This window comes from Chelonia mydas, chromosome 10, assembly GCF_015237465.2.
Source record: "Chelonia mydas isolate rCheMyd1 chromosome 10, rCheMyd1.pri.v2, whole genome shotgun sequence".
NCBI lineage: Eukaryota > Metazoa > Chordata > Testudines > Cheloniidae > Chelonia > Chelonia mydas.
This window is the reverse complement of record NC_051250.2, coordinates 57,307,750-57,321,829: the sequence shown is the minus strand read 5'-3', so window position 1 is coordinate 57,321,829 and position 14,080 is coordinate 57,307,750. Positions and strand designations below refer to the sequence as shown.

Below are 14,080 nucleotides of genomic sequence, written 5' to 3'. Positions count from 1 at the left end.
ACAAGTTGCACGGGTTGTATTTTATAACCTTTGCTGCCATCTACAAACAACATTAAAAGAACCTTACAAGTCATATGGTGCTTTAATATTTCAAAAGACTTTCAGAGCTGTTGGGGAACAATTAAACATCTTGGCCCTAGACTGAATAAGTACTTCAAATTGTAACAGTAGGATTTTCAATGATTTATGAGCATTGCTACTAAACCGAACAAAAAATCTCCAAAAACCCATGTTTGGAAAATATAAGAATATGCTGACATTTGGGCATGTTCTTCCCTATAAATTTCTAACTCAAATAAGAAAAATAAAGGTTAAGTTAACAAATAATTTAGGATGCTTTTTATGATGAAGAACAGAACGTATGAAAGCTCAAGTGAACAAGGGCTCAAATTGGAGAACACCAGTCCAGAGACTGAGATGACCATCATGAAATGGAGAGCTTCCCGGTACAACAGAAGTCGGTAACTTGGACCCCATCTGTTCCATTTTACTGTGTTATATATGATCAAAAACTTTAAATGACGATTTTGTCAGAAATTTACAAAGGAAAAAACTGGTTAAGCTTATATTGGGTGGACTTGTGCCTCAGTTTCCCACCTTACAGAGGCATTCTGGTTTTACTGGATGTATCAGTAAATACAGCTTATTGGTCAGTGTTTTGGCAGAGTGTAACCATAAGTTATGTCTACAGTAGGAGCGCTTTACTGGTCGGTATAAGTAGACCTGTATACTATACCAGCAAAGTGGTCCTACTGTGGAGGCAGTTTACACCAGCAAAGCTATGCTTTTACTGTTACAGCTTACTTTACACCCCCACCCTGAGCAAAACGGATATCGGCAAAACTGTACTATTACAACTGCATCTAGACTTGGAGCTTTTGCCAAAAGAGCTAACTAAGTCAGTGTGAGATCACACACTTGCGGGACACAACCGATAGAGCTACTCTGTTGAAAGTCTAATGTAGACATGGCCACACCGTGCTTTAAAAAATGAAAATAACTTTGTGGGGAAGCAGAGAGAAGAGCAAGATTTAGAATTACTATAATCTGATAGTTAACGGAAACTAAGCTACAACCGTTATAAACTTCAAAGTCTATTTCTAACTGCACCATACCCCTAGAGTACAGAATCCAGATCAATGCCACAAAACTAGTTAGTTTTCTGCAGCATAAATCACTGATACTACAAAGCAAAGAATAAAGCATTTACCCTGCACAATGCTGACTAAACAAAAGTAGTTTGTTTCAACAATTTGAAATGCAAGATGGTAGTGTTCTCCTGTTCTAATAGAAATGTGCTTCCTGAGATAAGAATAGGGACATGGTACAGTATAACTGTAGGTGGCACCCACTACATGTGCAGTGGCCACTTCATAGCTACAAATAGTGGTATTTACTATTTAGGGAAAATGTTGGCTTTTAAAATAGGAAGAATAGAGAAGAGAAATGGGAACCTTCTGGGAAAAGGAGATGCAAGAATGGGAATATCCTGTGCACAAAAAGGAAGTGAAGAGTGACAGACTTGCCTCTAGGACAATGAATGCTATTGTCTAGACAATTAGCATGAACCAATGACATTTTCTTGAAATAGCAGCTAACTCCACAGTAGGCAAGAATGCAGTGTCTAAGCTTACCACTACAGATTTCCTTTTAGAAATTCAAGCCACTGTCATTTATTGTATATTTAACTTAAGAAATTAAAGTGAAAAATTTACTAAAATTGAAATAATGGTGTTCCATATTGATTTTTTCCAACTTCCAATTCAAATTTGCTCAGTTTAGAAGTAAAAAGGACTTTCTAAATGACAATGCAGAGAACCCAAGAACTGCATTCAAAGTTGTGATCTTTTTATCCCTCACAAACTCAACACTAAATTTCTAAATGTATCAGCTTGCTAACCATTTTGCTGATTAGGTGAAAGGCAGAATAAAAGTATGACTTTCAGTAAACAATTAGATGTGATTAAAACAGAAAGGGACATGCATATCTGTTCAGTAAGGGGAAGTTTACATAATCACTTTTGCCAAAAACAACTTCATTTTAAAACTATTTTGAAATTTGCATTTTCAAAGAAAAATACATTTCTATCCACTTACATTAAAATTCTATTCCAACGTCAAATGAATTCAATGTACATTTCCCTGAAATGGTTTAATTTCCTATCCAGGGAAATGAACGTAAGATGGGAGCCTTCTCTTTCAAATCCCAATTCCTGATGTCAAAGAATCAAGTCGGGATGAATGTTAGAGTCAAATGGAAGTATATCATACAGTGAACTCTAGTTTTAAAGATACAATATTCAGTACAAATTGTGGTTTTAAATTAAATCTCAAACTGATATATGTATGCAAAAATAACCTTTTGATTATATTTAATAATTAGCACAGATCTTCTTATAGCTTACGTGTTCCTGAGTTAGATATTTGCAGGAAGATTACTGCACTATTGAACGGCTGAGTGAGCTTTGCTTTGCTTTGTAGTCTGCAAGTTTCAAGAAATACTGCTTTTCAAAGTTAGGTTGAGAAACAGGACTTGTTTATGGATAAACAAGAGTCCATTAGTTTAATACGCTGTTAATATTGTAGGATCTATTGTCCATGTGTCTTTGGAAAATATGGCTGCATTACAAGAAATGTCTGGAACACTCATATCTTCTTTTCAATGAAATATCACAGCTCAGAACAGCAATACTTCGTTCTATGGGAAAACCTTTGAACTAGACAAGTGCACAATACTTATACTTCTACCCAGCGTGGGCAATAGTCTGTCTGATGTTTTACTGTTTAATACTGCCAGTTGCATATTTGTGAAGGAGGGGAATTGAATTTACAGGGAAACTTTAAATAAGCTGTGTCTTAAATCCAATTATGTTCATAATCAGCTTTAGTCACATGATGTAATGAAGGTCACACGTTAGTTTTTGTTGCAAATCTAATATTGGCAAAGGTTATCATAAGGTATGTTTCTTTTAAAGGCCCTTAAACACAAATCAATCATCTTTTGGAGGACTTCATTTTCTGGTGGTGGGATAGTGAAGGAATGGGTGGGGGAGTGGGGTGAGAATAAGAACAAAGCAAGCAATCCTGGTGCTAGATCATTCTCAAGCAACAACAAAAACAAAAAGGAAGACCAATAATTCAAGTTGAAATGCACCATATATTCCTCCCCATACCCTTTTCTACCCCAGAAACAATGTTACACATATTTCCACAATCACAGAAGAAAAAAGTAGTAGGCAGTCATAGAAAAGACTGAACAGAAAAACCCTAGTATTTCATTTTCTATTTTAAGATTTGAGGTGAGTGCTTAACTTTTCTTGTAGAGTTTAACACTAGAACACACTGAAATTTACAAAGCCACATAATATTACTTTTGCTGTAGACCCAAACCAATTAAGAAGATTCTACAATACACATGATTTTTCTGTTAATCCATTGTCTAGGACTTTAAAGAATACGGTTAACAAGCTTTCCTTACCTGACAGAAATAATGTAGTAGCACACAGACTTTATATAAAAACTATTTCTTAAATGTGTTTTATAGAGAGATTTTAAAACAATTTTTCTCTATCAAAATGAAAACTTTCAAAAATAAGCTATTTGATTTATGGCCCAGTTCCTAAATATAAAAAGATTACTGTAAACGGTCGTGTTTGCAAGAAGACTGACAACACGAGTCAAATTCTCCAACTTATTTTTTAATTTTACTGATAATGAATGTTCAGTGACTGGCTGTTGCCAGGATCTTTTCAGCTATTTTTTTTTTTTTTTTTACAGGATTTTGGCAGCTTTCCCTAAACTAGTGACTATGTCATCACAAGACCTTTTTTACCCCAATTAGGCATGTCAGCTTCCTCATAAGTGCTCTTATGTTCTGTATTTTTTAATATTTTTAGAGAGGATGGCTGAAACCTAAGCTGTGGCATGCAATAAACCAAATATTTTTTTAAATTGCTGACTTAACCAGGATTTTTTCCAAAATTAATGCTAGTTTAGGATGATTTTATTGGACCAAGTTGCCTGGCTCCAAGATAAACCTCACACTTGAATTTCTGGGGAGCTAAAGAGTGACGACCAATAGAAAGTGATTACCAACAATACATGTGTACCAGCAGATTTCACATACACAACCACCACACAATCTTCAGGGTGGCAATAGAAACCCCTTCCTTTAAAAAAAAAAAAAAAAAAAAAGCCACTCACTGGCCACCACAAATCTAAATTAGGACTCTTGTTCTTACAGTCCAACAGGACCTTCAATATGGCCTGTTCAGCAGCACCGATAACGAAAATAGTGTTTGGTGGGATCTGTCAACAATGAGCTGCCTTTTCAGGAAACAAGATCACAGTTTAAGAAGCTAAGAATGCACTGAGGGATTTCCTATAGTCTGTTTCCTGCAGTTTAGGCAGATATTTCCCACTTCTAAAAGAATGATACCAACATCTTGTATCTCAAATGGACTTATAAGTTTGTGGTTTGTTTTTTCTTATAACCGTAGCATTCTTTTCAGAGATATGTAGAGACCCCTTAAATGAGTATTTTTCTAGGGTTTCTCATATCTGAATATGGGGTTTTGAAGTCCCATTTTCCAAAAAGCTTTAGGGGACAAGAGGCCCTTTGTGCAGTAGCAACCTTAAAGAGGTTTTAAGTGATATCAAAACACAACAGACACACCCAAGCCATATTATCAGTGTATCGAGACACTAACTAGCTGATGGTGCCTACCATCTCTACCAAGGGAGCTGGCTTGAGATTCCGGTACAACTGATACCACATTTGCAGTCAGGAATTTTTCAAGCTGTTTTACTATAGCAAATGCTACTCAAAATGAAGATCCTTCCCATGATGGCAACTTTTTAGAGAAAATTTACTGAGATGAGACTAGAACTTTTTTAGGACCTTTTTCTGCTGGCTGTTAATTGTTCAATTGGAATATTGATACCAAACAAGTTTGGATTAATTATTATCCTTTTAACAGATATCTGTACATTCCAAAAACAATAAATTATTAGAATTTGTGGCTATGCTAGTATTCAGAGTAACATAGTTCCAAACAGAACTCATATCCACTTAAAAAAAAAAATCAGTAGCACTACATTTCTGCTGTGCAAGGAGCAGCAGGGCAGCAAGGACTGCCCATTCATTTCAGTGTGGGCATTACTCTGAACTTGGGGGATGAGGAGGAGGTGCCAGAATAGCCTGTGATGGTGAGTGCTAAAGTAATGATGCTTCCTTGAATCACAATGGATTAGGCAGCGCTTCTCTGATGCTTTTAAACTCCTGTAGGAAGCATAGCTCCCTTCTGTTCTCCAGTTGTCCTGAAATAGCCCTTGATCCTAGCTCCAGCTTTCGCAGAGCTGACCAGCAGAGGAGCACGTGTCTTCAAAAGGCCAAGTTCGGACACCCCTTCTGCACCACAACTTTCCAGTAAACCCAAGAAGGGCATCTGGACCTCTCTACTAAGCCTGCACTGGATGTAAAATAGGATGATCTTCTGGCCAAAGAGTTGCAAGGCAATACATTGAACAACCGTAAAACTATTTTTCCTATTCTCCTACAAGTGTTAGGAATTTGAAACAGAGGCCACACTGGGGAACTTTTTACACATCCTTACATATAATCCCTTTAAAATCCCTACTCTCCTTACTTAATATTTAGTGACAGCCATAACACTTTACATGTAACTGGGAGGCAGAATAGCTATGAAGTGTTAATGACATTAATAACCAGGGATGTTTTAAGTGAGAAATCATTTTTTGCTCTGTCAGAATACCAAGTATAATATCAGTCTGGAGAGCAAGAAACCAGGTCACTCTTGATTTTTTTTTTTTCTCTATTTGTTAGTAAACAGTGCCATCAACTAAGCAATGTATGGTTAAATTAAAAGTACACTGGATTTAGACACATGGTTCCTCACTAGAAGTGATTTAAGAAAAACTAACAATTTTAAAACTTCTATTTATATGTTAAACCTGTATTAAAGGAGTAGTTTTTTTCTGAACTATCAACCACTCACACTCGGTTCCCATAACACCTCCAAAAATATTTTTATCTACAAGATGGTGACCAAAAGTAGGGGGCACAGAAATGCAAGCTGTAATTAAAAAACACAATTTGTAAATGATGAATAATGCTACGTTACCAAAATAAGGACTCATCAAAACAGGTACAGGATTTTTTTTTTTTTAAACAATTAAAAGTTAATACACAACTTCTCCAACGCCTTGAAGAGGTCACCAAAATTTCCACTTCCTTTATGACTTACTGTAAACGATTTGTGAGCAGGATTTCCCTTCCACAACTAACCTGAGTAAACATGCAAGTTATTTTGTATTAAATAATGTGACTCAAGAACATATTATATAGTTCACATATTTAAATAAAGAATTCCTTTGAAAGCCTTAGTGTGTGGAAGAAACTGGTTTCCAAAACTAATCCATCAATGAATGTAACTAATTTGCATCATATTGCCACTGAGTTATAAAACAGTTTGACTGGGAGTGGCTCAGGAATCTGAAATCATTCATTTTGTGTTCAAAGTCATGAATAGAAGGCTGCCTTCCACTGGTCACCACATCCACTGTAACAGACAAAAGCCTTCTTATAAAGATGACAATATAATCCCCATTTACAAAAAACCCTTTTGTTTGTCTATTGAATAAGATTTAATTGAGATGCTAATCATATGTTGCATTATGGTTCCTGAAGAGGCTCAAAAAGTATATTGTTTCAAAAGGCTCAAACACGGCTGACCAAAAATATTCCATCTTAAAGCAAAAAGATTCCTTCCCCTCCCCCACAACCTGCTGAATTAGCAATGAGAGGTGGTTGTTTTTTTTTTGTTGCCCCTCCAGTGCAAGCTGCTATCTATGTCAATCTGCATCTATTTCATGAGAGTTAGAAGTAGTTATAGATTATACAGCAAGAGGAACTAAGATTTGTGTGCTCGTTTTCATTTTAAAAAGTTCTACAGAGCCTGTTTCATTAAACTACAATTGCAAACAAGATTACATATCTAAGACAGTATGCTTTGAAAGGCAAAGAAAGTATAGGGTCTCACTGAATCGTTTTGAGGTGTCTTAGTAAACATTATACATTAATTTTTAAAATATTTCAATGTACCGAAGCCCTGAAGTTATCCTAAGCTATCAATGAAAAATCAAAGCAAAATTAAAGAGATGATGATGAAGAAACTCTTCCCATTCTAACAGAAACTCAGGAGGACGTTAAAACAGCAGCCTCTAAAGCAGTGGTCTCCAACTTTTTTATGCCCAAGATCAGTTTTTTGTACCTAAGGGCAACCCAGAATCTACCCTGCCCCTTCCTCAAGGCCCCGCCCCTTCCCCAAAGCCCCGCCCGCCCCGCCCACTCCACCCCCCCATTGCTGACTTTCACTGGGCTGGGGCAGGGGTTCACAGTGTGAGAGAGAGGCCTCTTGGCTAAGCCTGGGGAAGGGGGTTGGGGTGCAGGAGGGTGTGAGGGGTGCAGGCTCTGGGAGGGAGTTTGGATGCAGGACGGAATATGGGGTGCTGGCTCTGGGACGGGGTCAGGGCTGGGGCTTGGGGTATAGGAGGGGTTTCAGGGTGCAGAAGGGGGTATGGGGTGCTGGCTCCAGAAGGGGGCTCAGGGCTGGGGCTTGGGGTGCTGGCTCTGGGAAGGGGTGAGGCCTCCCACTGGGCAGCGGGCGCAGCGAGGCTAAGGCAGACTCCCTGCCTATCCCAGCCCCACACTGCTCCCGGAAGGGGCCAGCTTGCCCCTGCAGTGGGGTGAGCAGGGGGCACGTGGCTCCTTGCCAAAATAAGGAAGCAACTGACACAGGATTACGGAAAACAGATCTTTTAAAACTTTATATATTTTTGACAAGATTATAAATCTGGTAAATAAAGCAAATAGTTTTGATGTCATGTACTGACTCCCTAAGCTTGAGAGCCCATGCTGTTTTTTTAAAATGCGCTAACTTGAGCTCCAGCTGCAGTATAGACAGACCCAAAATTGAATCGTGAATAGGGTACAGTCATCAAGTGGGGATGTTTCTAGTTGGGTCTCAGTGGTCAGTTTCTGGCCCTATAACTATTTAACATTATTATCAACGTGCACAAGCAGATGCAAAGGCTCAGGGAGTGGTAAGGAAGACAGGTCACTGGTACAAAGCAATATGGATCACTTGGTAAGGCTGAACATATTTTATATGGCCAAATGTAAAGTTATACATTTAGATCAAAGAATAGAGTCTACCTGCAGAGTAGGGGACACTATCCTGGAAAGCAGTGACTCAGAAAAGGTATGTGCTCTGCAGCGGATAATCAGCTGAACACCAGCTCCCAGTGTAGTATTGTGTCCAAAAAGGCTGCCGCTAACGTGATCTTTGGATATATGAACCAGGGAATCTCAAGTAGGAGTGGGGAGCTTTTATTACCTCTGCTGTATTGGTGTAACCACTCTTGGAATGCTCTGTCCAGTTCTGGGGTCCACAATTCAAGAAGGATGTTGATAAATTGAAGAGGGTTCAGAAAAGAGCCATGAGAATGATTAAAATATTAAAAAATAATGCCTTACCTTACAGCAATAGACTCAAGGAGCTCAATCTATTTAGTTTAACAAGAGAAGGATAAGGGGGGGACTTGAGCAGTCTATAAGTACCTATGTGGGAAATGAAACTTTGATAATGGGCTCTTTAATGTAGCAGACAAGTACAGCATGATACAATGGCTGGAAGTTGAAGCTGGACAAATTCAGACTGGAAATAAGATGTAAATTTCTAACAGGGTAATTAACCACTGGGAAAACTTACCAAGGGTGGAGGTGGATTCTCCATCTTTGGCCATTTTTAAATCAAAATTGGATTGTTTTCTATAAGATATGATCTAATTTGAACAGGAAATAATTCAGAATGTACAGAAGTCTTATGGCCTGTATTATACAGGAAGTCTGACAAGATAATTACAATGGTCCCTTCTAGCCTTACAATCTACAACCTTAGTAGCTAGCATTTTCTGCACTTTCCCATCAGAACAGTGTTCCAGAATGCGAGCTGCTGGCTGTTACTGCACCTTTTAAGTACCAGTCTGAAGGAGTCTGGGACCCATGTGTGCAGGGAAAGCTGTTGCTTTCTACACTGCTAAATTGGGTATCTTTCTTACCTAATTATATTAATCTAGGAGCACTTTAATGTGAATTTAGATTACTCATCCCTCCTTTTGGATACCACAGAACTTCACAAGAAAGCACCATGGTCAGTATGTGACATTTTAACAAGCTCAAGGGAAGGCTTCGTGTTTACTTTGCAGGAAAGATCTCCACTAGAACACCAGTCTCGCAGCTAGAGGACTAGCCCAAGTAGCGAATAAAAAAACAACAAACAAAAGTTTGAAGTGGGGTAAGGTTTGTGCCTGCTCTAGACTCCTTTCAGACCGTAACTGCACATGGATCACTTCAGGAAATCATGACTCATACTGTTGTATGATAATGAGCATCTTGGAATATTTGTCTCCATAAACCCCTGAGTTTGAAACCTACCAACGGCTTAGGCAGTTTGACATTTAATGAAAACGTTTTCTCTTTGTCTACAGCACAAAGTGGGAGTACTTACTAATATCGTCTTCATGATAAATGACAGAGTGAAATGGTAGGGTTCTGTCCTTAATATATCTCTCTGCTGGCTCAACGTAAAAGGTGCCACTGTGAGTCTGGATGAATCCTTCAAATCTTCCATCAATAACGGATCCATGGCTAAAGCTTCCCTGCTCACCTATTAAAGAAAGCAGCAAATGTGTTTTGAAAAAACAACATTTACACCCATCTCAAAACATTCTTATAGTTTATATACAAAAACGATTCCAAAGAATACACTCTGAAATCAATACAGGGAAACAGAGTGTGAATTAACCTTACTTATGAGAGTACACCTGAAATATGAATTTGAAAAGGAAAGTCTGAAGAACAAAGCTGTAAAACTAAAATTCCCATGACCACCTCAGATATATTTTTATTCACATGCAAAACAGTTAACATACAGAAAGTAACAGGTACTCAGCAAAGCCCTGTACTCATGATCGTCCAGAATATGAGCCTAATTCCTAAAATTCCAACATTGGCAAACCAAGAAAAGCAGAATTAGGGTCCTCTTACATGTATCTTAAAAGGTTAGTGTTACAAGAACAAAATAAAGTGTGAAAAAGCAAAACATTGAAAAGTGTTAAAGCAATACTTTCCCACAAAACCAAGTGATTCCCCCCACAGGGATTGCTACAGGAACTGGGATTACCACAGTATCATAACGCCCTTTCCCTAACCAAGCCCTGTACAGCTCCAAATCAGCACTCCTATTCAGGCTATTAAATGGACCCTCACTGTATTCTGTAAAGCATCAGTGATCTGAATACTTGCTACTGGTTGGAAGAGGCTAAGGGATGATGAAGACTCCTCTGTTCAGACATCAAGGATTAAAAAAGAATTAAGCTCATATGGGAAAGTCATTTCAACTTTTCATTTGCTTATTTGCCAGTGTTTAAATTGGGGAAGTTAATCTTATGTTCTGAAATAGAATGAGGCACAAGGCAATGGCGGAGCATGTATATCCTACAAATATATTTTTCCATGTGAATTTCCAGTTTTCAAAAAATTATATAGGGCATGATTAAGGGGCAATTATAGGACAAAAGGGGTGCTATAGAGAGGCTTTGCTAGCACTTCTCACATGTCTACAGTTAGCAGCTAGAAAGACCAGCAGGACTGGTGAGTAGAGTTTCAGCCTGGGTACCCCTTTAGGACCCAGCAGATCATTTGCATTTGAGAATGGCTCTGATTCCAGAGACAAGATGAACCCAGACGAATCTGTATGTAGTCTCCACATGCTTAAAACTCAATCACAAAAGTCAGATGGAGGAGAGGATCTGAACTCATGATCACTGGGACTGCAGATGAGCACCAGCCTCCTCAAGCAACCAGCTGAGTTGAGATGAGTAGATCAATTGCCAGGGCCTCTCATTCACTAAGCATTTCCTTGAAGAGCTCAAACTGATCTTTAGTCTTAAGATGAGCCTCTTACAATTTCCCTGACCTTACATCCCACCCGTGCAAACTCTGAGAACTACGTACCAGTCCATGGTATAAGCTTTGCCTGCTTATTCTCAGCTCCCTACCCTAGCTTCACTGTGTACCTGATTTTAGAGCACTTAGTATATTAAAAGCTGGTCATTTATGGGTCATTTCTCACAAACCCTTTAACCAAATAACCCCAGATTTCCACTACATAGCCGTCTGGCTATACACAAGCATTCAAGCACTTTGAAATGTAAAAGCACAACATTTTGTAGGGGCTGTATCCCAAGACAACCATGAAAAAAAAAGACCGCAAATTTACACACACACACACATACACACACCCCAAAATTTGAGCCCAGAACACACTTAAGGAAACCAACTATGTATCCCTGCATGTCTTCCAACTTTGGGGGGGGATGGGGTGCAAGATGGGGAAGATACCATAAGTACATCACTTAGTAGATGGTGCTCTCTTATGGAGATACACAAAAGATTTTGGTTCCCATTAACAATATATGAACCACCAGTAGAGGAGACCACTCTTCTCCCCCAGAGTTTACATCTCCAGTGATATATATTCTGGAATGCAGGCATTTATAGTTAATGACTGAGTTATTGATTCTATGCTGGTGAAGACTCTCTGGATTCCCTTCACCATTCATTCAATGTGAGCATAAAGTTATATAGTTCAAGGTATGTGAACTCTTAAATGGAAGTAAATTTGAATGGGCATCAAATTCAATTTTTCATACTCTATCACCTGTAGCCATTTCATAATCCTTGTAGAAACTTAGCAGAAAATTTCAAGTTTCTCCAGAAAGCATTATGGGGAAGGTCAGGACTAGCTTCCACGTTCAGCTTGTTCCAAGGGCTAAGCACCAGATTACACACAATTTTTACAGGGGCCTCCTTTTGGTATATGAGTGTCTAATTTCACCACATTGCTTGTCAGAATCCCTCAGGTACCATGTTGCCTGATAGTGTAGTTGGGCCACTTAGTAGTATAACTGAATAGGGGATGGTCAAATCAAGTGTTCAGCCATCTGGTTTAGTTCATCTTTAAGTGAAAATACACAGACTGAAGTCACCATCTGTTTGAAAGGAAGGAGGGAAGGAAGGAAAGAAAGAGAGACTATATTCGGAAGTGCAGTACCCACATTCTTGAAAAGGTACTTAAAACGAAGGCCATTCCGACTCTAAATGACTCCAAAAAAAAGTTAAGAAAATATTTTGCAGTAAGTCCACCAAAACTAAGTTAGGAAAAGATTAATCAACTGTCCATGCATCACATTTTAGTATTTTTTCAATTAAGGAAATTTTAAATTAATATTTTTGAACAATTTGATCAAGTATTTTCCACTTCGTAAGTCAAAGCAACATTAAAATAAAATAGCATTTGCTTAAAATCATTGCACTTTTTAATCAATGTGAAATTGTTGTACTTACCATATATGTGTCCAGTGTAAATATGGGAGGTATCATAATCAACTACTTTATTTGATATTTCTACTTTGAAGTCATTACTAAAGAGGGATGTATCTCTCTTCATTCGAAGGTTGAAGTGTCTATGAAGTAAACAAAAGATAGTAAACTGAAATATAATTTCAATTACATAAGCACTGCCGAATATAGACTGTGTTAAAATGTAGGTTGTAAATATACCCTGCAAATCCTTCAAAAATATTACCAATATGGAAACAATATTCCTTACACAGAGCATGAGACAGGCAAACGTATTACAAGAATGATTTCAGTTCAGTACATAATGGCATTCAGATGTTTCTGATGTAACTGTACTAACAAAATAATGTGAGAAAGAAATCATGGCCAGTCTTAAAGTTCACAAACCTAATCTTACCTGCTCAGCCTTAACTATGGATTTTGTTCTCACTCCTCCATAAAACGCGGGAGTAACTGAAGGAAGAGCCATCTTTTCTTTGATAAAGTATTATAAAACTATTCAAGTTAGTAATCTCTTCATTTTCAGTTTATTTTGCTTGCAATTTCCAGCATAGAGACTTAAAGTCTAGGTATACTGTTGGCTTAATTGGATATGAAATTCAAAAAGTAAGATGGACACCAATACTTGTAATAAAAAGTCCACAAAAATGTGTAGGGATTACTACATGTAACTATAGCAGTTCAATTCTATCTAAATTGAACAGATTTACTTATATTTAACACTCCGACTACATTTAATCCCACTAGAAATATAAATGATCTCTCTTTGGAAATCAGGAGCACAAGTTTATGATTCAACCTCTAATTTAAGTGGAAGAAAAAGTTATCAAGACATAAAACATGTCAACTTGGTTGATTTAATTTTTTTTAAAATAAATATGAAAATTTTTACAAACTAATTTTGTAATTAATGAATAAAAACAGTCCTTTCACTAAGCCAAGATAAGGTTATTGTCTGAAAAATGCAAGAACTGAAATATCATAATTGCTGCAATAACTAATACACCACTAGTGATCCACAACTATTAAGCCCAAAATTCATTTTTACTCCAATGCTATTATTTGTATTACAGTATGACAAGTGCCACATTACTGAAGAATTTTTTAAAATCAACAACTGCATAGTCCAATTGAACAAAAATAATAATTCCCTTTACCTGGAAACTTATTTTAGTCATCTAAATTAATCAGGACTGCAACATTTAAACATTATGTTTTGCATGTAGAATCACCCTCCCAATACTAGAAAGCTCTTAAAATAAAATAAAATAAAATAAAATAAAATAAAATAAAATCAACCTGGGTTTTGTTTTTAATGAAGTTTGCAATATCAGTTTCATTTAGGTCTTATTTCTATTGCATGACTCTTCCTCATTACAGGAGTGCGTTACTGTACATTCAAACAATGAGATGGACACAGGTGCTGCTGCCACTGCTAAACACCAAAGGAGTGGATGCACATGAAGCCAGCCATCTAAGGCCGGGTCTACAGTACGCAGTTATTTCGGAATTAGCAGAGTTAATTTGAAATAAAACTGATTCTGTCCGCATGACCAAACACTGGTTTTTTCGATT

The 14,080-nt window shown here is 37.6% G+C and overlaps 1 protein-coding gene across 1 annotated transcript in view; it reads right to left on the bottom strand.

Annotated features, from left to right (window-relative positions):
• The window catches only part of ADAM10 (ADAM metallopeptidase domain 10), a 120,124-nt gene that overhangs the window by 48,711 nt on the left and 57,333 nt on the right, over positions 1-14,080 (bottom strand). Inside the window, exons 3-4 of the mRNA XM_037910171.2 lie at positions 12,491-12,609; positions 9,591-9,749 (exon numbers count right to left, since the gene is read on the bottom strand). Of these exons, the coding sequence (XP_037766099.1) occupies positions 9,591-9,749; positions 12,491-12,609 (278 nt within the window). The remainder of the gene's footprint in view (positions 1-9,590; positions 9,750-12,490; positions 12,610-14,080) is intronic.